Source organism: Cryptotermes secundus, unplaced genomic scaffold, assembly GCF_002891405.2.
Source record: "Cryptotermes secundus unplaced genomic scaffold, Csec_1.0 scaffold43, whole genome shotgun sequence".
In the NCBI taxonomy this organism is placed as follows: Eukaryota; Metazoa; Arthropoda; class Insecta; order Blattodea; family Kalotermitidae; genus Cryptotermes; species Cryptotermes secundus.
The window spans coordinates 573178-599353 of NW_019723298.1; the positions used below are offsets into that span (position 1 = coordinate 573178).

The 26176-nt window shown below is 38.6% G+C and overlaps 1 protein-coding gene across 3 annotated transcripts; it reads left to right on the top strand.

Moving 5' to 3' along the window:
* The first annotated feature begins 7260 nt into the window (after window positions 1-7260).
* Window positions 7261-22505, top strand: LOC111861654 (replication protein A 32 kDa subunit). Of its 3 annotated transcripts, none has more exons than XM_023846397.2 (8): window positions 7263-7432; window positions 7703-7776; window positions 8916-9014; window positions 16593-16709; window positions 16799-17002; window positions 17463-17576; window positions 18063-18142; window positions 19128-22505. In XM_023846397.2, the coding sequence occupies exons 1-8, from the start codon at window positions 7417-7419 to the stop codon at window positions 19207-19209; spliced, it is 786 nt and encodes a 261-aa protein (XP_023702165.1). In that variant the 5' UTR covers window positions 7263-7416; the 3' UTR covers window positions 19210-22505. The 3 variants fall into 3 exon arrangements, with proteins under 3 accessions (XP_023702167.1, XP_023702165.1, XP_023702166.1); XM_023846398.2 differs by having other exon boundaries at window positions 7412-7500; XM_023846399.2 differs by lacking the exon at window positions 16593-16709 and having other exon boundaries at window positions 7261-7432.
* The last annotated feature ends 3671 nt before the right edge of the window (window positions 22506-26176 follow it).

Here is a 26176-nt window from a genome sequence, read left to right on the forward strand (position 1 = left end):
AGCTCTTGCCATCTGGTATGTAAAGTACAAGTATGGAATCGGCAGTCCCACTAAATCGGAAGCCTAGCTTTCCAGACTGTAGGAATTTTTTTAAGGGGCTTCAAAGTTGCAACAGGACAAAAAGGGTTAGTGGTAACTTATGTCACTAAGGAGCAGCCTAGGCACAACGTATAGCAAGGAAGCCTTCTCATGAAAAGTTAAACAGGTCCGTCTAATGTGACGGAACAGAACCCTCTCATTTTGTACTTGCATGTATATTAAATACACCATAGACATTGGAAATTTCCAACATAAATGTCATGCAATGAATCATCTACCGTCATTAAAACTTTCCAGAATATGACACGTGGGGCTTTGTGACTACAAAGGTGGGGGGATGGCCATGGTTCCAATCCCTGGAAGAGATGGAAATATTCAGACTGACTCTACATCTCAACCTCTAATCCAATGTGGGCACCATGGGCTACTTATGTGGAGTTAAAATTGCTAAAGTTTGATTATGGCCATCTACTTCCATCTATAATTAAGGCCTAGAATCTGCAGGGCTTTGTGGCCAAACCTTATATATAGCTTCATGGTATGTTACTTCAGCACAAATAAAACTTAAATGTACCCCCTCACACTTCCTACCCTTACATCTTAAGATACTTAAGTTACAATTTCATTACATTAACAGACTTTTGTCTACATCTTACCAGTTATTAGATGCAGAAGGTGAACAGTTTTCCTTATTGAACTTTAAAGCAGTGTGCTGAAATTGCAACATATAAATAAATAAAGATAAAGGGATGCTTTCATAAATATGCTTACAGAATTATAAATATAATGGACTGAAAACTACCAGCACAACTCTGTAATCATAATGTTGCTGTACTCTCACTTTTTTCAAGCCATGGAGATGTTATAAGTGTTGGTCTGGGCTGGATAGTGAGGCTGATCCCAGCAGCCAATAATCTTGTAGCAATTTTATTTATGGGTTCATCGAGAGCTATGTATCCTCAACAGGTGCTATAGTTGTGAATCAGGATGAGGGTTGAAGTTCAATCGCCGTACATGGAGGATATTCAGTGTCCTCTAACACAGAAGATAGGATAGAAAAATGATATTTTATTATAGCTTCTGGTGCCTATATGCCGTATATAGATTTATCAAGCCGAGACTCGACCACAGTCCTCCTGCTACTGTCACTACTGTAATAATAATGATCCTCCGTGAACATGCTACCCACATTATACAAAGCAATCTGGGATGGGTCGGGGTGATGTTTACACAGGTGGCATGATGCGTGTGCTCAAAGTCCATCCACACATGATGTCATCAGCTGTCTAAGACGAGGGCAAGTTATCCCCTTCTACCTAAATAATAACAGAACCCAAGGCATACACGGAAATAGCTTAATTACTCAGAGAAATAAAACATTTCTCCCTTCTTTTAATGTAAGTCAAGTACCTGTTCCCTCAATCAGCAAATACAGCTGGTGCTATACTTGAAAATAAACACTTGTGAGTCAGGAAATCTGCTATTACACCAAGTACATTAACACATCTTAAGTTTAGCATTTTCCTGCACTTGTATAAATTACAGTCAAGACTAGGGTGCCAGATGTGGCCTACCTGTGAATATTGTCATTTTTATTGGTATTAGGTTATAANGGGAAATGCCTAAAATCAATACAACACAAAGGGATAAGGGTTCGATCCTCACGACAGTGAGCATGATTTGCAGTAATATACAAAATTATATAATAATATATCCCTAAGTCACAAGAAAACAGATTTTTATTCAATTAATAACACATGAGACACATGAACTTATCACAAACTTGACGATACTATTTACAGTCCAATATTCACATGTTAAATGAATTACAGATTCACCACAGGTTTGCAACTTCTATTGTTGCAGCATATATGTAAAAGCAATAATAATCACATCACATGGAAATAATTCTTGTCATTTGTATAAAATACATCAACCTATATTAACAATCACAGTTGCTATGCTGGTCATTACACACTTAGTGTAAATGGTATGCATGTTTGCATTAAGTTAACACTACATATTACACAGAATTCTCGCATGATCTACATTACAGTAGTGCCTGAACCTACGTATTCATTATTTGTGTATTTATGCAGAGGACTGCTTGTAATTCTTGGTTTCAAGCAGCTTCTTGCCACACATTGCACATATTGCTTTCTTGTATGCACAAGCCTGGCAATAATGCGACCCCACTTGATGAACCTTCTGCCGACAGATACGACAAGTCTCAAATTTGGAAGTGTAAGGACTGAATCTGAATTTGTTTCCTGTAACAGCTTTATTTTCACCAATCTTGCGGCCACCACTTTCAACAGTATTTCGTGCTCCAGACTTCCATGGATCGGGTGTAATGACTCGTCCAAGCTTCTTCTCACATTTTTCACAAACCATTCTGGGTCCTTCTAGTACGGCCACCTAGAAATAAACGAAGTTCGTCATCAATATATTAGCCATACATGTGTTAACCGAGAATCTTTCTTACTGCTTGAAAACCCGGGACCACACGTCATCGTATTGTAAGGCCATAATTTTTACAACACATCATCTTAATGAATAAATATTCTTAGTTGGAATAACTGTCATCACGTTTGGATTACGCCAGGTTAAGCTTTGCGTTTGGGAGGTGTCTAACCTGTCTTTCTTTACGTACAACACTGGAGCATTTTCACTATCACACCTCCACGCTATCCTATTATTACAAACTTTATAATATTTCTGGACGTACCGAGATTATACAACAACAAATTTCTTGACATCAAATTCCTTCCATTTTGTTATGACTATTCACAAGAACAAGAACCAACACTGTCCTTGTCGTTCCTTATTATCATTTCAACTCGTAAGGCTCGTAACGTATGTCAATGTGCTAGTGTTCCGTGGTATTTACAATCACAGATCAAAGAAGTGGTTACTGCATTTACGACGGGATAGAATTGATAATGTCAGTAACTGGGACAAAATGTAAGCTAACATTCCGTTGTGATATGATACCCATATAAATATAGTATGGATAATATCACATTTCTCATAAAGGATTTTCAACAATATTTATTTTATTTTTTTTTTACTTTAGTTTTTCATAGTAAATTTAGGCCGGGCGCACACCAAGGAAACTGGAAACCGCAACGCAACCGCGATTTCAGAGAAATATGGCCGATTTCACGCAGGCAACTGGTATCCAAATTAGCAGGCGCACACTGAGGAAACTTACGGTGGATTAGTTGCTCACATAATCTCAAGTGGTTGTGTTTGGCCGTCAGTTTCGTGCACTTCTCTTCTGCAATGTCAGATAATAATATTGTTCCTGTAATGATATGGTGGTGGTTGAGACGGCGTAAGAGGAGAGGACAGGAGAAAAGGAAACATTGGGTGCACTCGTTCTTTCGCGACAATTTAAACTCGGGTGTTTATATTGTTTCGAAAGAATTTAATCAGGATACAGAACTGTTCAAATTATTTTACAGAATGAGCATTGAAAGTTTTCCTTTATTAGTGGATCTTATAGGACTTCAAATTCGAAGACAGGATACAAATTTTCGTACAGCTGTGTTAGCAGAACCGTAGGCAAAATTATAGTTTTGTATATTCTAGTTTTTATGTTTTTGGACAGCAGGCGAGAAGACAAAAGGTTCTGGATTGAATATTAGCAAGCATTACCCGAGTACAGCCTCCTCTTAATTTCCTCCTGAATCACGTTTTCGTTGGTTATCGTCGTTCCCAAATATTTGAACTGTGCACATTTTCAAAACATCTGCTGTCTGTCTGTATGTCATAATTTTGCTCTACGTTTTGCTGACGAGATAGCAACATATACTTAGTTTCTCTGTGTTTTCTTCTAGACCAACCTCATTACTTGCATCAATTAAAGTGTTTGTGTTTCTCTGTATGGTATCTATATTATCACCTAGTAGATTCACATCATCGACATAGACCAACAGCTGATGTGTTCCAAATGATTTCAGTTCCACCTGGTTTTCCTGGACCTTCCTAATGGCATATTCTAAAGCAAAGTTGAAAAGGTTTGGCGATAAAGCATCTCCTTGTTTTAGACCATTCTGGATAGAAAATTCATCAGACAAATGTTTACCTATACTGACTTCACTATACATTTCATTTAAACACATTTTAATCAACCGAACTACTTTGATGGGTATCTCAAACTCTGTCAGAATATTGTACAGTACTTCCCTCTGAACTGAATCACAGGCTTTCATGAAGAGCTGATGTACTCTTATTCTATTCCCAATTTCTCCAGTTATCTGACGAATGCAAAAGAGCTGATCAGTAGTTATGTTATGTCGAAACCCGCACTGATGATCCCCAATAATTTCATCTATGTATGGACTTAACATTGAGATAAGAATATTGGACAAAATTTTGTATCAAGTTGACAGCAGTGATATCCCCCAATAATTTCTACAGTCAGTTTTATGACCCTTCTTGTGTGAAACTGGTACAATAATAGACACAATTTTTCCTTATGCCAAATAGAATTCATTAACTTGTGGATCTTAGAACGTAATATTTAGCATCCTGTGTGAATAAGTTCTACTGAAATTTGATTACTACCTGAATGTTTATACCTTTACCTATACTGTCTTTGCTTGTCTATCTTGTGAAGGAGATTCTAGTATCGTCCGTGTTTGTTCGTGGCTTGCTGGACGGAGTTGTTTTTGTCTTTGTAATTGTTAGTGTGATGGACCATAATGAAACAAATAAAAAAAGATATTTGTAAGAGTTCTGAAATTATTTTATTGCTTTTCATATATTATTAAATGCAATCTTAAACTTGTTAACAAGAGTGTATATCAGATACTCGAGTTTCATTATACTACTGAAATTAATAACCAATGGAAACCTCAGTATTATTGCTCCCTATGCATGATTTATAACACATTAATGTAAATGTAAAGCTATGTTTTGTGTAGCTTTCAAGTATAAGTTGTGAGCAAAGTTATGAAGTTGAATACAAGTATCTCTGATGGAAACAGAATTTTCTTTCAAGTTTACCCACCATCAGCTTTCCTAAACACAAGTATTCTATATATGTTATAGTCCAAATATCCATTGCATTTCAGTAAGGGGGTGTTGAATTGATGTAAATGAAATGTTCTTATTTTACAGGCACTGGTGAGAAACTTTCTCCCGATAAATAATGTTGCAACCTGATATCTTGTACTGCAGAGGTTCTTACTCCGTTGTGTTTTCTGTTTTCGAACTGAGTTCTATATCATTTAACTCATGCCCCTGGATGGCCGTAAGACTCCGCCTAATACGGAGAAGCGAAATCTGCTGGCACACTCGCGGTGGAGCGAACAGTGAGGGCGAATCAGTGAGAATAGGCAAATAGCAAGCGCGTGTGGTGAACATTAATGACGACGCCACACATTATTAAAGCTTTGAAAGGCGAAGTAACCCCATATGTCCTTAGGAATGTGTACTTTGCTAAATTCCAATCTCAAAGAAGTTATGGTTTGATATTTTGGGAGGGAGAAAGTGAAAGTAAAAAAAAATTCTGATTTTGCAAAAAAGGGTTCTTCGAATAATGAAAGGAGTAACAAAAAGAACACCATGTAGACATATGTTTAGAGAATTAAAAATTTTAACGGTAACATCTTTGTATATTTTAGAGGTGTTACGTTATTTCAAGAAATATAACATTTACACCACAAAAAAATCTCTGACCTACATAAGTATGACACAAGGAAGAAAGAAGACCTTCACTTGCAAAGTTATAATACCTTAACATATGAGAAGGGTGTTACAAATATGGCTATTAAGCTTTATAATAGACTGCGTTTGGGACTAAGAATGGTAAAAGCAGATAGAGAATTCCTACATAGACTCATCACCCAAATTACAGATTTACGATTACTGCTATCTGCAGTATCACAATTAGTACACTCCAAATGCCAGAATACAACTGACTGGCTGACTCTACGTCTCGACTCGGCGGCTGTCACAGTACAACTCTGCGGTAGCCACACTAGAACTGACTGTGAATAGCCTTCGCTGCTCCCTATGTAGCCTCGATCGGACAATACGGGAAAACGGCCACGTAATAGACACCCTTGTTGCTAGCCACGCTGTGTTGCTATGTAACGCTAGCGGAGGTCACCGTTGTTACTATCGTAACGTCGCCGCTGTTGATTCACGTTGCCTAGCGACCGCGATATCCCTCGGTGACGTCGCCGCGGAGGGGAGTGGCGGGGCGGGAACTCGCCTATTACCGTAGTAACGCGAGCGTTACGTTATCGCCACGTACCGCTGGGGCGGTAGGGGTCAACATGTCACAATATTTACTGGAACAACCATTGTATAATTTGTATGAGTTCCTCTCAGAAGGACAGTTAAACGAATAAGATTCTCCTTGATAAATAGATTTAAGTGTAAATAAAACGACTAGCAATTATGTGAAGTTTTCAATATGATTCAGCCTATAAAGGGAATGGAAGTCTTAAAAGAGATTGCACTCCAAATTATTTAATCGTTATCTAAATTGAATTTTATCTTTTGTGGATTATTTTGATATAATAGGTTTTAAGTTTAAGAATATGACGGTGGTAATTAAGATATATATATTAAGATGACCTTGTTTTTTATAATGGAAGGTAGTCGTAAATTTGATTGTACCTAATATATTTTAATTATACCGAGAGTGTGATTTTAATTGTAATTGAATGTTATGTTATATTTGATGACGTTCAATCGATTGGGCAGGAGGCCAATTAGACTGGAAAAGTTGTATATGTATGTGACTTGATCGGGCGTTACAATTTATAACTGTGATGAATGTTAAATAAAATTATTATTATTATTCTTGTAATTTGTATGTGACTTTTAATAAGTTTGTCTAGAATGTAATTCATTCTTCTGCACTGTGCTGTGTCTGTAATTGGCCTTGCGGCTGTTGACTCGGCACATTAATAATAAAGAATTGAATTGAATTGAATTACCACATTGCTTTCCTAAGTAATCTCACAAACTCGTATTATTATAACCACATTTCACAAAGATAAAAAAACACTGCTCAACACAATATATGATATGATATAGATACGAGTGATGTGAGATCTGATCGGTACAGTTCGTACAGATCATACAAATGCACAGTTGCGTAGTCACTTTTGTCTCTGCAAATAGATGGCAATAGTAGTGTGCCTAGATGATTATAGCTCATGTTCCTATTTCTCCTATTCCAGTTGCTATCAGTTGCTAACAGCAAAAATTTGTTTGATTTCATGAACGTAATCGAATTATTCGATAGTGTTCAACGAGCAACTAATTCGATATTCGAGTTAAATGGAATGTTCTGTTTTGGCGGTTTGTAGTTTATTCGGTCGTTAATATATTGAACCTGAAGTCGTAATCAAAATGTGGGATTCGAGAAGTGAGTTTATGTATAGAGAATAACACTGTTTATATCCATAGTCGTAAGAAAAATGTGGGATTCGAGAAGTGAGTTTTTATTTAGAAAATAACATTGTTTATATCCATTTTAACAGTGCAGTTTATATTTTCGTTGCACGAAGTCGAAAGCAAAGAATAGCCTTGGGCCCAGTTGCTTTTGACGTACTGACAGGGCGATACCAGATATTTGCCTCATTCCGTAAATTCTACAGCTACGGCCTGTTGTTCATCATTAATGCAATGTTTACAGGTTACGGCAATGATCAAGGTGGATTTTTCAACTCTCCATCCCAATTTGCTTCTCCATCAGAAAAGCAAGACAAGGTATGACTGATACACTGTTCTGAAATGTAAACATTAATGTTCATTTAAATTCTGGTGGTAAGAAAGACCGGGCACTTGGTTCACAGTCTCCCAAATGAATCCTAGACAGGCCATGAAACTTGCAATAGATGTCTCATTTGTCAGAGCGTACATTAAGATATATGCCCCCATTGCACAGTCATTTTATTAGGTACACTAGAATCAGTCTCAAGTCTTCTCCAAATTCAGCAGTGGATTCCTTTGCTTTGTTGAGTGGATCTCCTTATTCATGATAGTAGCTATGTACAAGTATTAATATATGAGCTTCTGTTTTGCATATTTAACACATAAGATAGGTATAGGTCATGTAACATAGTTTGCAGATTTAATGTTCATGTTAAAATAATTATCTTAGGAAATCAAATGGTTTCTGATAATTATCTGCAGTATTTGACAATTTACAGTTCTTTATCACACTTTTACTATTATATTTCTGTATACATCATGAATAAAATGAAGTATTGTTCTCTGTTTAGCAGAATGCAATATTGTATCACTCTTATGTAAGCAATTTACTGAATTCCTCCAAAGTTGTATGGATGAATTGTAGGTTATTTAAAGACACCCTGTTAACCCTAGTTTTTATTTAGTATGGAATAAAATGAGAAGATGGTCATGTTCATTGAAAATGAAATGATTTGGTGGAAGCTATCATGGCCTATTTCGAAACATTCATGAATTATTTGGAGTCACTGACAAAAACAATGAATGGTTTCAGTCAGAATAGTCATTGTCGCTCCCAAGATTGAACTAGGCACCTCCTGGATACAATATGAAAGCATTACTGCTTGAGCCAACATGGTTGGTTCCAAAGTTGTTGAATAATTTGGTATTGATGAACTTCACTATCAAGGATGTAATGAACCCTTATTATCATTTTATTGTTATCATACACTGTTCTGTTCTATGCTGTTCTACACATCTCTAGGTATACAAGCCAAGTTAAAACCAATTTTTTATTTTTTCCATATGTGAGCATACTTTTGTGCATTTACTAACAGGCTGTTTTATTTACTTACATTTACTTATTGCTTTAATATAATATAATAATATGGTTTGGCTGCATGAAAGTATGGATTGTTTTGATTGATCTTTTTTAGCCAGCACGGCGAGTGCAAAATATTGTTCCAGTTACAGTCCGTCAAATCTTGGAGAGCCGTGAAGATGGTCTTAAAATTGGGAGTATGGATGTACATATGGTGAGAAAATCTACCAAGAATGAAATGATATTTGTGTAACTTTAAATGTCTCACTCACAATGTAGATGAGATAAAGTAGGTAATACACATTGTGTGTTCTTTAAGAAATGTGCTGGTCATGTGGGTGATATGTTTCCATTACATACTTAGTAATGCATGACATTGCGAAGATGTTGCTCCATAGAATTAATCTTAAGAATTCAAGATGAAGCTTGGGTGTAGGACAGCATTTTGAATTAATACTTCAAGATGTCAGGAGTGAGTAGACAGGTCATCCATGCAAGCTGTTATGTGCCTCCTTCCTATAATGATTTTCGTTTCATGCTTGTGCTGGGGTTCTGAGAGGATGTGTATGCTGGGTAGATCATCTGACATATACAAAAATTAAGTGTTTTGCTGATTTATTGTTATGGACAGAAAATAAGCCTCATTGGCTTGCTCTGACTCACTATTAGTAAGGATGATGTGTGTTTAAATATTTTATAATGTTATGACAAAATGTTTGCAATGGCAGCCTGAAATGGGGTTTATAAAATTATTGACTTTTACACATTGTTTTTAAATTGTGTATTTTTGTATAGGAAGAGAATTGCTGAGGTATGGGCGTTTCTTCTGCAAGATTGAAAATCATATTGTAACGTGTCTTGAGATCGAATCTCGTCGGTCACGTGTGTAAGTTCTAATCCCACTTCTGACACCAATGTAACGTGTCTTGAAAGCACACAATAAGTCTTCCGCTCGCTGACTTCTTAGTTATCGCACACTCACAGGCTGCTATGTTTCAACTCTCTTCGGCGATGGCCACGTTATAACTCGGCGGCTGTCACAGTACAACTGACTGGTACCTGCTGTGCAGCTCACTTATATAGCTGCAGTGCTTGCCGGTTGCGTAATGAGTGCCACGTCACAGTAGGAAGTTGATTACGGGTACGTAGCGTTGCGCGTTACGTCACCGCGGAGGGGTAGTGGCGGGGCGGGAACTCGCCTATTACCGTAGTGACGCGAGCGTTACGTTAGCGCCACGTACCGCTGGGGAGGTAGGGGTGATCCATAGCTCAACATGTCACAGTATTTTAACTCAGGGTTGGTAGTATTAAATTAAGAAAATGCATTATTTAGCCAATAGGACCCTCCGTGTTTGGTGATGCTGTAGAGTGGCGTATGACTGATAAAGGCTAATTGGAATCTGAGTAACCTTGTTTATTGAAAGCTGGTCTTCACCTAAAGGCACTAATGGCAGTATGAATAGCAAGGTTGTGCTTTTCAGCAGGTTAGTGAGACAGCTGAATGAGTGAATAGTCCTTTGCAATCTGGAGCCACTGCTCCTTACTTACTTACTTACTTACTTACTTATTCACTCACTCACTCACTCACTCATGGAGCTGAGCCCTTCTGGAGGAGCCACCAATTCTGCAGCTACTCAAGAATTTCCCAGCATTTTATGGAACACAGTGGTTCATTACTGTGTTCACAAGAGCTCTCCACTAGTCCCTATCCTGAGCCAGATCAATCAAATCCATACCATCCTTTCTCTCTAAGATACATTTTAATATTGTCCACCCACCTACGCCTTGGTCTTCCCAGTGGTCCCATCAATATCCTCTATGCATTCCTCATCTCCCCCATTCCTGCTACATGCCCTGCCCACCTCATCCTCCTTGAATTGATCTTTCTAATTATGCTTGAAGAAGAGTACAAGTTATGAAGCTCGTCATTGTGCAGTTTTCTCCAACCTCCTGTCACTTCATCTCTCTTTGGTCCAAATATTCTCCTCAGCACCCTCAGTTTATGTTCCTCAATGTCAGAGACCAAGTTTCACACCCATACAGAACCAGAGGCAAAATTATAGTTTTGTATATTCTAATTTTTATGTTTTTGGACAGCAGATGAGATGACAAAAGATTCTGGACTGAATGGTAGCAAGCATTACCTGAGTTCAGTCTCCTCTTAATTTCCTCCTGAATCAGGTTTTGATCTGTTACCGTTGTTCCCAAGTATCTGAACTGTGCCAGATCTTCAAAACATCTGTTTCCTATCTTTATGTCATGATTTTGCCCCACATTTTGGTGACGAGACAGTAACGTATGCTTAGTTTTCTCTGTGTTTACTTCTAGACCAACCTCTTTACTTGCATCAAAGTCTATGTGTTTTTCTTTATGCTATCTACATTGTCGCCCAGTAAATTCACATCGGCATAGGCCAACAGCTGATGTGTCCCATTTAATTTTAGTCCCACCTGGTTTCCCTGGACCTTCCTAATGGCATATTCTAAAGCAAAGTTGAAAAGGAGTAGTGATAAAGCAGCTCCTTGTTTTAGACTATTCTGGATGGGAAATTTATCAGACAAATGTTTACCTACATGGACTTTACTATACATTTTGTTTAAACACATTTATTAACCTAACTAGTTTCATGGGTATCCCAAACTTTTATCAGAATATTGTACAATACTTCCCTCCTAACTGATTTATAGGCTTTCTTGAAGTCTGTGAATAGCTGATGTACTGTCTCATTGTGCTCCCATTTTTTCTCCAATATCTGACAAATGCAAAAGATCTTATCTGTAGTTGATCTGTTATGTTGAAACCCACACTGATGATCCAAAATAATTTCATCTATATATGGACTTCACCCTGAGAGAATATTGAATAAATTTTGTATGAAGTTGATAACAGTGATATCCCCCGATTATTACTACAGTCAGTTTTATCACCCTTGTTGTGAACTGGTACAATAATAGACTCCTTCGACTGATCAGGAAAGTTTTCCTTATGCCAAATAGAAATAATTAGATTGTGGATCTTAGAACATAATATTTCGCCTCCTGCTTGAATAGTTAGTTAGTTAGTTAGTTAGTTAGTTAGTTAGTTAGTTATTGGAGCGGGTGGGTTTCCCCATGCACTGAGACCTGTACTGGTCCATTGTGCTTCCCTCTATGATTTCTTCCAGTCTCTATATCCTACCGGTACTGGTGCTTACCATCAGTCCCGCCCAGCCAGCGAGACCGGTTCTACTAGCTGAGAGGTATCTATAATGCTTCCCCCATCTACCAGAGGTATTAGAGACTGCTGTTGGGCGGGAAACGTCCGTTAATTTGGCTCAGTGACCTCCTTTGGAGATATGAGGTTCTTTTATGAGCCGTAAAGCTACGACACGGGACCCACGGCTTAAAGTCCCTCCCGGAGGACTTGTTCCCTGAATTTTTCCGCCCTTAAAAATTCGACGACCTCCGCCGGGTATTTGAACTCGCGTACTACAAGTCATGAGGTGGGAACGTTACCTCTAGACTACGGAGGCCGTTTCCTGCTTGAATAAGTTCTGTTGGAATTTGATCACTACCTGGTGATTTATACCGTTTCAATTTTGCAATAGCACTTTCAAACTCAAAAAGGCCTAGGATCAGGTACTAACGGCTCAGCTGTATGGATTTCTGTCTGCCTAACATCACTGACCCTATGTACATTCAATAACTGAGAGAACTAGTTCCTCCACCTATTCAAAATGTTGTGGGAATCTGCAAGCAGATCACCATTCTCATCCTTCACTAAGTTACTGCTAGGCTGGTAACCTCTCTTTTGCCCCTCTATACAGGTCTCTAATGTTCTTGTTCTTACTGTTCATTGCAAGCTCATCAATTTTGTCTTTCAGATATTCCCGCTTTTTGTTCCTGAAATGCCTGCTGGTTTCACATCTTATATTGTTCAGAATATCCCCATTTAACTTGCTTGGATCCTGTAACCATTGCAATTTGGCTTGCTTTCTTTGGTCTAATAATTTTGAGCATCCTTCATTGAACCATGGCTTATGCTTCTTCAGTTCATAATAACCTAGACTCTCTTTGGCAGACATTTTTATATTCTCTCTAATAGTTTCCCAAGCTTTATTAACATCCACCTCAGTTTCCAAGTTTTCCAAAGCCATGAACCTATTTGAGATTTCAACACAATACTGCTCTTTACCCTCTATCTCGTTTAATTTCTTGAGATTGAACCTCTCCATATGGACTCTGTGTGTTGTTTGTTTGCTCACTGCCAGTCTTTCCCTAACCTTTGCCACCACCAGGTAGTGGTCAGTATCACAGTCTGCTGCCCTCAATGATTGGACATCAGGTATACTTGAGTGCCATCTCCGATCTATCAAAATATTGGCTATTTGATTGTGTATCTTCAAATCAGGAGATGTCCAAGTAAATTTATGGATGTTTTGACGTGGGAACATTGTACTTCTGACAGTAAGATTTTTTGATGTGGCAAAGTTTACTACTCTGACTGCTTCTATACATCACTATATATTTGTGTAATCTCCTGCGGTATTATACGTAGGCGAGTCAAATGAAAACCTTAAATATTTTTTTGCGTATTTATTGTGCACAAGTGGTACAAAACTGTATCACTTTTCAACATAATCTCCCCCACGCTCAATGCAAGTCCTCCAGCGCTTACAAAGTGCATGAATTCCTTTAGAAAAAAATTATTTTGGTAGTCCGCGGAACCACTCATGCACCACATGGCGTACCTCTTCATCAGAATGGAACGTCTTTCCTCCCATTGCTTCTTTGAGTGGTCCAAACATGGAAATCACTTGGGGCAAGGTCTGGTGAGTATGCCGGTTGCAGAAGACACTCAAAATGCAGGTCATTGATTGTTGCAACTGTTACAACAGTTGTCGCGTGTTTACGTTACTGATCCCACTTCTGACACCAGTTGTCGCGATATACGCCCGATATCGCGACAACTGGTGTCAGAAGTGGGATCAGTAACGTAAACACGCGACAACTGTTGTACAGGCAGTATGGGGCCTTGCATTGTCATGTTGCTAAAGGATACCTGTGGACAGCAATGCATGTTGCTTTGATTTGATTGCAGGCCGAAGATGATTTTTTAGGAGATCTGAGTATGATGCACTGGAGACAGTGGTCCCTCTAGGCGTGTAGTGCTCCAAGAGGACGCTTTTTTTGTCCCAAAAGAGAGTCAGCATAACCTTCCCTGCTGATGGCTGTGTTCGAAACTTCTTCAGTTTTGGAGATGAGGAATGGTGCCATTCCTTGCTTGCTCTCTTCGTTTCCAGTTGGTGGAAGTGAACCCAGGTTTTGTCCCCAGTAACGATTCTTGCAAGGAAGTCATCACCTTCTCGTTCAAAGCGCTGCAGAAGTTCTTCACAAGCATCAATACATCAGTCTTTCAATTCAGGAGTCAGCTGCCATGGCACCCATCTTGCAGACATTTTGTGAAACTGGAGCACATCGTGCACAATGTGGTGTGCTCAACCATGACTAATGTTTACACTTGCTGCATTTTCATTCAGTGTCACTCGACGGTTTTCCCTCTCTATGGCTTCAACTGCTGCAGTGTTCTCTGGAGTCACAACTTGATGTGCCTGACCCGGACGAGGAGCATCTTCCACTGAAGTCACACCATTTGCAAACTTCCTACTCCATTCGTACACTTGCTGCTGTGACAAACATGCATCACCATACTGAAACTTCATTCTTCGATAAATTTCAATAGGTTTCACACCTTCACTACACAAAAACCGAATAACAGAACGCTGTTCTTCCCTGGTGCAAGTCTCAAGTGGGGCAGCCATCTTATACTGGTGCTGTGACGGTGTTCGTGCATCTGCACTATGCTGCAACCTACAGGACATTCTGCATGCTGTTTGTAGCATGCTTCCCAACTTACAGGATAATGGCGTGAAATTTTGGTTTTTTATTACAAATTTAAGGTTTTCATTTGACTCACCCTAAATTTCAGTAATTAATCGTTGGTTGTATGGGTGAGATTTGTCTTATAGTTTATGCTGTATCTTGGGGTAACATTTTATATTATTGTAACCTGTAGACCCATTGCTAGGCAATGCTAGGCAAGCAGGGCCCGTTAGCTGTTGCAGTTAGTGAAGAATCAGTCAGTGAGTTAGAGGACTGCTGCAGTTCAGACGTGAGCTATTGCTGTGAGCTGAGGCCGGGGACAGTGGTATCAGAAGTGGGATAATTGGATTAATCGACTAAATGGGCGTATTGGATAGTAATGTAGTATACTACAAAAATGGAGCAAATGATGGGAAGCCTGCAGCACAGATGAATGCTATGCAAGAAAAGATGGAACTTTACCAGGAAAAGATAATTGTGAAGATGGATGCCAATCAAACAAAGATGAATGTCTGTCTAGAAGAAATGAAGGCCTGGCAAAAAGAGACAGTGGCCATCCAAGAAGCGATGGAGGCCAGTCTAGAAAAGGCAAAGGCCAACCCAGAGAAGAATGGAGGCTGGGTTGGAAGAAATGGAGGCTGCGGTGAATGTCTTTGAACAAAGGTTGGACAAAATGAATACCATGGCTTTGGTGACCAGTTGAGAAAAGTTGGAGGCTGTCGTGGTGCATCAAGAAGTCCCTAATGAAGAGGCCGCAGTAGAGATGATCAGAGCTCTGAAGGACCAATCTAGGGAGTGGCGTTAGGTGCCATGGATGTTTGACCCACTGTGCTGTTCCTGCGCTGTGTGAAAGCCGCAATCATAGAGGACTGACTGTCGAGAAGAGACGATGGAATGGATCAAAATGTAACAATGGCATAACGGAAAGATGCCTGAAACAGCAGCTATGTCTAGGAAGTGTGAGGGCATTCAGCAAGACTGTCAGGCATGCTCTTGGACTGGAGGTCATGAAGCAACCATTTGGGTCCTTGATTGGGCTATGGGAAGTGAGTGAGTGGACACTTTGGAGGGGTTGGCCCCCTCAGAAATGAAAGAAGAGACGTCCAAAGTACAGCCCTCAGAAAATAACAAAAACGATTGTGTTACACCTGGACCAGCATGAGCAATTGGAGAGTAATCACCTTGAGAAATGAGTCATGAGGAAGGAAGGCAAGGATGATCACTGTATGGGACAAATAGTTTTAAGGAGGGAGCAACGTAGTGTGTAGACCCATTACTGGGTAACAGTCTCAAAACAAACAGTGAAACAACATTTCCTGCTAGGAAACAGATTTGTAGTAAGCAAGTATATGCAGCCATTAGTGGGTAATACCTTTGCAAAGAAACACTTTTCCATCGAAACGATAGGAGTACAACAATGAACAGTGTTTTTTATGTGTTCTGAGCCAAGATGTTATAACTGTAACAAGTTTAGAAGTTAGTTGTAAGGGAGTCTGAAGAGAAGACTTGGTCAGTGCAGTTGAAGAATCCCCACTATTACAAGCTGTTACCAGGGAATGACTGGTGAAGACACAGCAGACTGAAAAGACTTAATATGTGCTATAGTGATTTGTGATGTGTAGTATGTAGTCATGTAGTCATGAGACATGCATTGAAGTGTGCAATAAATCCAGCCTTCAATCCAATACCCCATCTATAGTCACTCATAATATGTGAAAGTATTTTGTTGCAGTGAGATGTCTCAGTTTTAGTGAGCTTGCAGATAAACCAAACTTTTTGTAGTATGGAGCAGTAAGTTGAATTAGTGGTCTAAACAATATTTTTTAGGGTGAATAGCAGATAATACTGATATTAAGAACCCAGCAGACCATAATCTTTATAGTCACTGCTGGGAAAACCTCAAATTTCAATGCTTATAATTGTAATTTCAGTTTACTCTTGTTGCCTTGGTACGTCATGTTGAAGTTTCTTCAACTAAGGTAACTTACCTGTTGGATGATGGTACAGGCGGCATCACTGGAGTTTTCTGGCTTGAATCTACAGATAGGGTAAATTCTGTGTATTAATAACTTATACTGTGCTTGGGTGTGAAATATATCAAAAGTAACCATGCTTGTTTTTACATCCTATATTACAGGAAGAGCAGCAAGTAATTCCATCTGTAGTTGAGAACATGTACTGTCGTGTGTATGCATCTCTCAGAACCAGTCAAGGGAAGAAACATATTTTTGTGTTTAGAATTATGAATCTAGATAACCTGAATGATCTAACAAGACACATCTTGGAGGTGATGTACAGCAGTTTAAAAATTCAGAAAATAAAAACTTCAGAGATCACTATGGTGAGTCGAAGATAATCTTAGACAAGCTTGATGTTTGTTTTATATAGGTAGATGGTAGCTACATACAGATATGAAAATATTATCAAATCACATTGGTCCATAGAGGCTACCACTTTACACATAGATCCAAATAAAAAACTGAGTAGCAAGTCAAATCATCATATTGTAATTAAATAAAATACAAGTTTTTTCAGAACCCTAATGATGCTAACCCAGAAATCAAATTGAGGAAAATGTGAATATTTGTAATGACAGCTCCTGAATAGGTGCAGAATGGAATCAGTGTGACACGCTGCAGATTGGTCTTCTGGAATGTGATGCCATGTAGTTTGATGCCCAACTACATGGTACACACTGTGTAAAATCCCACAAGACTATATGCTTGATACCACCATGAGAACCTCAAATATCTCATTGTAACACAATCATTTTGAGCCGCTGTTGACACATTTCATTTCAGAATTCACATGCAAACAGCAATATTAGCTTGGCCAGTTCTTTCATGGCAACTTCAGCCTCTAATCAACCAAGTGGTTTCAGCCCACAGCAGAATCTTGTCTACAGCACAATATCGGTAAGAATTTTTGTAAAAGGAAATAATCACCAGTCTGTGCATATTAATTTGAGGGGATTGCCTCTCAAATTGTTTGCATATCCTAAGAAACATAACATAACATAACATAAAATTTTACATCACTTAATATTGTAGTTTGTTTAAAACTTGTTAACTTGACAATTGCAACATAGTTTTGTGGTTTTATTCATACTTATAATGTATGTGTTTTATGTGGCTGGCAGAATGTCAGATTAGACACCTGATTCTTTGTCTGCAGGATATTTGCAGCAATCTTTGAATGAGTAACTGAATGTAGTTGTGAATTTTACTGTTTATTGTATGTTAAAACTGACTCAGGACTGATTTCCACCTTCGTTACTGTACTTAATTAAATTTAACAACCACAATATTTGTTCTGTTCTACATTCCTTCCTTTTAATATTGTGATGAATTGCTGAATATTAAATCTGATAAATACTATTTTCCAAACTGTTTTTGAAACAGAAATGTGGCAGGGACATTGGAGCACACAGGGATGAGGTTATTAAGGCATTGGAAGGGAAGATGTCTGCAAGAGAAGTGATGTAAGTATGATATGAAAATCACCATATTTTGCTTAGGCAAAGTATCTCTGTAAATAGACGTGGTGAGGTAAATGTTTTGAATGTTCAGCCTTTTCACTGCTCATCACAAGCATGCAGCATTATAGAATCGAGTTTCCAGCACAAATAATGAAAGGGTTAGAATAGTACTGTAACTGCAACCAAATAAGCATACGAGGGGGGACCCAAAAATAACCAGAAACGACCTGTTGCGCGCGCATGCTTTGTAGTTACGAGTTGTGCTGCTAGGTGGTGTTAGCTGGGGGTTTCCCGCGACTGTTAGTGAGCTGGCGTCAGTCTGAGTTAAGTGGTTTGTCTGTGGTGCTCTGTTATGTGCGTTCCTGTTTCAACCCTTTGGCGATTAGTGAGATGGTGGAACAGAAGGAACAGAGAGTGTGCGTGAAATTGATGAAGATCATCGAAAGACCATTGACCAACTTTCTGAGGAAACGAACATCTCATGGAACACGGTCCAGCGAATTTTAACCGAAGGTTTGCACATGAGACGGGTGTCTGCAAAATTTGTTCCTCACTTGCTCGGAGATGACCAAAGAGAAAACCGCGTGAATGTTTGCCGCGACTTGAAGAGTGAAGTGCAGTTTTCCCTAACAGAAAGCAAAATTTCACGCACACTCTTTGTTCCTTCTGGTCAGCCATCTCACTAATCGCCAAAGGGTTGAAACAGGAACGCACACAACAGAGCACCACAGACAAACCACTTAACTCAGACTGACGCCAGCTCACTAACAGTCGCAGGAGACCCCCAGGTAAGACGACCTAGCAGCACAACTCGTAACTACAAAGCATGCGCGCGCAACAGGTCGTTTCCGGTTATTTTTGGGTCCCCCTTCGTAAACTAAATAATCTTCTGTATCATATGTAATTTTGAAATGAAACTATATATAGAATACTATAGTAAAGTTAACTTCAAGGTTATTGTCCTAATACTAATACCTAATACCTACAGGAATGTTGTGGACTTCCTAAGCAATGAAGGTCATATCTACACTACCATTGATGATGATCACTTCCGCTGCACAGATAACTAGATGGGTTTAAAATGAGGAAAGGATGGCATACATCTGTATAAAACAGTTATTATACATCAACTTTATTTTTACCAGAATGTTAGCAGCAGATAACTGTGTGAAATACATACAAGCTAGAAAATCTTGAAGTTGTGAATATGAGTGCGGGCAACAACATTGAACATGCCATGCAAAGATGTGGCCATACAACATTATAAAATGTCATTCTAATGTGTTATATGAGATGACAAGTTCAGGCATATACAAGGTAAAGACATTCAGATAATAGAATAATAAAATAACTGACCCCCATCACTGACATATGCTTGATTTTGTTTATCAGTTAACTACAATATTGAAATATTGAATGAAATATCAACATCACATAACAAGGAAGAACAAGTCAGTTCTTGAAGGCTCTCATTACCTGGTCGGTGGTTTGCTTTTCCTGAAATCTGTTCACATATTCTCCTCCTCTTTGCAGAATTCATTTAATAATTATAAGTAAATGGACTTACCAGTGCATTTCCACAAATTTTTAAAAGGTAAAGTTGTCCCTGTGCTTAACTAATTAAGCACTACGCCATGAAGGCATAAGTGGGAGTGGATGTATAGATCCACATTTTCTTGAATGCGGCACTAGATGGAGGTGAATTCCACAGATTTGTAGCAAAACATAATTACTTAAGTATATGTGTAACATAGGTACTTGGAAAATCATTCGGGATGACTGGAAAAATTGTTTTATGTATGAGGTGTGAGGCTTTCACAGCAGTTAAGATGTATGTTATGGTCTTCTGGTAATAACACCGCATAGTCTGGTAGGTGGTTTCCAACATTTTGGAGTGATAAATTGCCTCCCTGCCCTGAAGATGGAGGCGTTACATATCTTTGAAGACTACAATATGAATTATAAAATCCAGTATTTGAAGAAAGTTACCTTTTATGATGTGAAGTCATGTACTATGGTAGAAGTTCACAAATATTTTGGAGGAATGTATTGCCTTCATCTTTGGAGCTGAAGAGTAAGCCTATCAAGCAGAGTACTATTTAATTTGCTCGATCTTCATAACCACCGCCATGGGAACCCCAGCTGCCTGCAAGTAACAGCACACACTGTGCCAGTGATTTTGACAACTGTACGGTAACCCTATACTGAATTTTATTCATTCTGGTTTATTTTAAGACATTCCCTAAGGGTCTAAGTTAATTTTCATATGTAAATCCCACGAGCCCTTTGCCAGACTTTGATTAAACTTCATAAGTAGCACTTCTATTATACATTTCTTTCACCTTAATTCATTTTTAAGAATTGCCACTTAATATTCACCTGAGTGAGAAATACCTGCAATAAAAGCTGTAATGTATAGAATACGTATTACCTACTACACAGTATATGAAAAAGGATCACTGATTTTGAGAAAGTCACTACAATTACAATATCAGTGCTGTTGAAAGTGTTATATAAACTGCAGACATGCTACAACTTCTCCGATCTCTGTTCAGTTTATGGCACATTGCATGTATCTCAACATAAAAACGTGGCATATGCAAATAAAACATTGCACATATCAGTTCTTTTTTTAACCTATATTACCATGCACACTCGGTTACTTTGCAGAATAACACCCACACAGCTGTCCAAAAAAAATTATTCACTGTTGATATTATAAAGGGATATTACAAATACTGAGTAAACTAAATGAGATACAAAAACCATTACATTGTCGGAAGCTGTATTATTTTTATCAACGTATGAATGTATGAAGTTCTGGAAGTCACCACATGAAGCATGGGAACCAAGTGGGAGAGGCCCAGTGTCTGATGATGTCTGAGTGGTGTATGTTTATGAAGAGGTTTCATGCCAATCTACTGGAAAGAAATCAGATTTATATGTGACATAATCAGTTTTCAGAAACAGGATGTTAGTTGAGAGGCAACTGTCACAGTAGGCTGAGGTTATGTAAAGAACCAGTTGAGCATGTTCACACTGCATATGTACACAGCCAAAGAAAGTCAACAGCCAGGGACAACTGAGAATTAGATGTCCCAGAGCCTACAGGTTGGAACATTTTGCAGATACAATTAGCTATAAAGCCTTATATGTTGCAGAAGGTTCAAATAATAACCAAAGATAAAGCATCAAGGTTTACATTTTGTGGATGATTTCAGAACTTGACTGAAGAAGGTGCAGCTCTGTTATCCCATGTTGTGTTTAATGATGAAGCCATATTTCACTTGTCAGTCATGATCTGTTGATTCAAAACTTGAAAATGTATAGAGTCAAAGGGCCTGTTTTGAAATGGTTGGAGACTTATTTAAAAAATAGAATGCAAAGACTTGTGCTGCATACTTGTAATTCGACTGCTACAGTCTCTGAATGGAAATCTGTAAGTTTTGGTGTTCCGCAGGGATCTGTCCTGGGACCAATGTTTAATGTTTATATTAATGATTTCCCAGGAACTCTTTAAGGATGTAGCACATACTGTTTTGTACGCTGATGACAGAACAATTTTAATTACCTCAAATGACCTAAACTCTTTGAAAATTAAATAGTTATGGCTAGGGTTTCAAGCTGGTTTGAAAATAACAATCTGGTACTTAATTTGAGTAAAACTCACCTGATTAAATTTGTGATTCCTAAGTCTCCAGAGTATACATCATCGGTAACATATAATAATTTTAGACTTAAAGATGTTGATAATGTTAATTTTTTAGGTATGTATTTAGATTGTCAACTTAATTGGAAAAAACAATCTGAAAAATTATTAAAGAAACTGAATACAGCGGGTTTTATGCTCAGGAAGTTACAGTCCCTTGTCAGTGAATAAGCTCTTTGAATGGTCTATTTTTCTTATTATCAGTCTCAGCGTGAATATAGTATTATATTCTGGGGTTCTTCTCCAGTTATGAAAAGTTTATTTGTTGCCCAAAAAAGAGCGATTAGGGTTATGCTGGGTTTGAGTCCTGGAAACTCGTGTAGAGAAGGTTTTAAGATGTTTGGTATTTTGATGGTTCCTATCTATTCTATATTGATGTTTGTTGTTATAAATCACAATTTTTTTCAAACCAACAATAATATTCATCATATAAACACTAGACAGTTTGGAAAGCTACATGCATCATCAGTGAGATTATCTTCAATCCAGAGAGGCATGTTATATTCATCCATTATGGTTTATAATAATCTTCCTCAAAATATATGAAGGATGAGTGATAATGTGAAAATTTTTCAATGCACACTGAAAAGTTTCCTCACAACAAATGCTTTTTATTCATATATTTCTGCTAAGCATGTATAAAATTTAATAACTATATTCCTTGTAATTTTATTTATGAATGACAATGTAAATTATGGTTATTTGGTGCTTTTGGTTGTGTGTGGTTGTTTGCTGTTGACACGATTGTACTTTTGTACACGAGTTCAATATCCGGTCCAATTTGGACAATGGATCAGTGAATTTATGAACTATGTATGTATGTATGCATGCATGCATGCTAACTGTTATGTTGTGAGGATATCTTTGCATCACAGTCAAACATGACACAATCTGTAAGTGACTGTTTTCTGTGGTCTGTCCAACAAGATTTACGGTTCATTTCTCTTTGTTGAAACTGTAACCACAATCTTTTACCTGGATGTGCTCTAGAAATGATCTATGCCTCAGCTAAACGATTTCAGAGAATATTTATCAAGATGGGACATCACTCTACTATCATAGTGCATTAACAAGATTCCTAAATGAGAACCTTCCAAAATGACGGATTGATGGTGGAGGTCCAAAGGCATGGCCTGCCAGATCACCCAATCAGATAAACTACACAGCTACATTAAAGATCAAGTTTTGCGAAACAATCTTCAGGAAGAAAGCAGTCTTCTGGGATTTGACATCGTGTATATGTGGTGTTAACCGACGTTTCGGAGGAATGTATCGCCTCCATCTTCAGGGTAGAAGAAAAAATATAAGAATTCTGCAAGCGGAGAGACTGTGAGAACCGGTTCTCAGTTCTCACGGTCTCTCTGCTTGCAGAATTCTTATATTTTTTCTTCTACCCTGAAGATGGAGGCGATACGTTCCTCCGAAACGTCGGTTAACACCACATATACACGATGCCAAATCCCAGAAGACTGCTTTCTTCATAGTCACCGCCGTGAAAGCCTCAAATCTTACACAATCTTCAGGAACTCAAAGACAGGATTCATCTAGCTGTCTTGTCCACTGATACCTTACACAAAGCATAGGACTAGTTCACATATTGTTTGATGTGGTAAGGATAGAGTCCACATTGAACATTTACAGGTTACTGCTTCAAACAGTATAACATTGATTTCTGTGTCTTGTTCAGTTTGTCTCAAGTACACACTTAGGTACAGAAACAAAAAGATTATAGAAGATACTCCCTTCATCCTCCACAGTCTCACTTTATGCGATTCTATTTAAAAAAACATACCATGTTACCTGTAATAACTGTGATGGGAGTGATGCATAGACTATTCAAAGATGGGCAAGCTCCCACCATTTTTTAAAGTAAATAATTATAGGCACAATTTATTCATATTGAAATGAAATGCGCATTTTATAGATTAAAAAAAGGATGTACTGTACTGCAGAAGACTGCTGAAATAATGCCAAGTATACTCTGATACTTAGCAGACTTCAGACACATTGATTCTTATGGGGCTATTGTGTTTGATTTCTGTGATTTCATCCTCTGTAACTACTTTTGGAATTCAGTTCTCACATAAATTGGAGTACCTGTAGGCTAAAAATGAGATGACATTTGCAACATCAAAAGAAACATTCATGGTAATTTATGAACCAGCAGTTTTATCGATGGAAAGCTGTACAGTTAATGGAGTACTGATACTTGACAGGGGGCAGGAAGACCATTTGGTTAGCCAAGACATTCTTGGTTGGGTCAAGGACAGAGGCTTTATTGTTACAAGCAAGAGACTGGAATCAACTCACGTGGAATGGACAAGTGGGCAGTTTTATTCGTGGTGGTTGGGAACTGTGGCTAGCACCACAAAAACAAAGCCAAAAGCAATCATAGTATACAAAGTAATAAGAAAACTAAAAATCAACCAAGAATCCACTGGTACAAGTGCTGTATGCATACGATGGGGTACCCAAAAGAAACCGAACTAATTTTTTTGTGGGCAGAGCTTTTGTAGTACCGCATTTTGCCGCTATGAACGCATAGAGCTAACATTCGTGAGTCGATAAGCCGACTACAGTTGCTTCAGAAGGTAAGGACTAGTTTCGGCAGAGTTTATAGTGACAACTGTTTTGTGTAATCGTCATTTTTGCAATGGCTGATTTTTGTGAACAGCGTGTGGCGGTGAAATTCTTGCTTTTTGCTCGGGAAAAGCGGAACAGAAACTCTTGAAATGTTAAAAAAGGCGTACAAGGATGATGCTATGGGGGAAAACTCAAGTGTTTGAGCGGTTTTCCCATTTCACAAATGGTGAAATGTCAATTGATGACAAACCTCGTTCTGGTCGTCCTTCCACGGCCCGAACACATGAAAATGTTGAAAAAATTCGTGAAATCATCAAGGAAGATCGACGACGGACCATTGAAGAAGTTGTGGAGCTGTTGGGAGTGACTTGGAGCTCAGTGGCCAGATTTGTGGCAGTCGGGTGACTGGTTTTTCCATCAAGACAATGCCCCTGCTCACACAGTCCTGTCTGTACGACAATTCTTGACCAAAATGGTATGACCCCTGTTCCTCACCCTCCATACTCACCTGACCTTGCCCTGTGCGACTTTTTTTTTGTTTCCTCGAATGAAAAGAGACATGAAAGGAAAAAACAACGGAGGCACTGTCAAGCATCTCAAAAGATGAATTTAGACAATGTTTTGAAAAATGGAATAAAAGACTAGACAAGTGTATTAGTGTAAGTGGAGAGTACTTTGAAGGGGATTGAAGGTTTGTGCTTAAAATTTGAATAAATAAGTTTAAAAAAAATAAGTTCAGTTTCTTTTGGGTACCCTCTCGTACATACAGAACAGTGACAAGGTGGGTAAAAGCCTTCAACGAGAGATGCCAAAATGTGGCAGACGTGTCAGCCAGGTCTGTCCTAGTGTCAGTGAAGAAGTGTATGCTCTTTCCACGTTACTGGAGAGAGATCGATGCCATACGATATGTGAGCTGGCCCGAGAGACAGGATTAGCACACATGACTGTGCTTCACATTGTGAAGGAACACCTGGGAATGAGAAAAACTGCATCACGATGGGTTCCGCATGATCTGACAGAAATGCAGAAATGGCTACAATATGACCCTGCTCGTAACCAATTTGAGTGCTATGAGCACAAAGGAGAGGCTTTCTTACGCCGTATCATTATGCTGGATGAGACATGGGCCAAATTGTACAAGCCACAAATAAAACGCCAATAGAATGAATGGTGTCACTATGGGTCACCACGAAAATCAAAAGTTTGTCAGAACCCCAGCAATGTGAAAGTTATGGTGATTCTTGTGTATGACTGTGATGGTGGTATCCTAACGCATACTGTTCCCTGACAGCAGACCATCAATGTGCAGTATTACTGTTCATTTTTGGAACACAACCTGTGACCAGTTTTGAGAAAGCAGCGGTGACACTTTCTGCAGAACCCACCCATCATTTTGCAGGACAATGCTCAGCCAAATGCAGTGCAAGCTGTGGCTGATTTGTTCGATTGATGGGGCTGGGAAGTGCCGTACCATCCACCATACTCCCCGGACTTAAACCCTTGTGACTTCGACTTGATTCCTAAGATTAAGGAACCACTTCATGGCATTCACTTTAGAACTGTTCCAGATATTGTTCAGGTAGTAGACCACTTCATTCGAACTATCAACACAACAGGCGCTGCTAAAGGTATCCTACAACTTCCACATCGCTGGCGACGGGTTGTATACAATGCCGGTGACTACATTGAAGGACAGTAAAACTTCGAAACATGCATCTATAAATAGTTGCCACTATTAAAGTTCC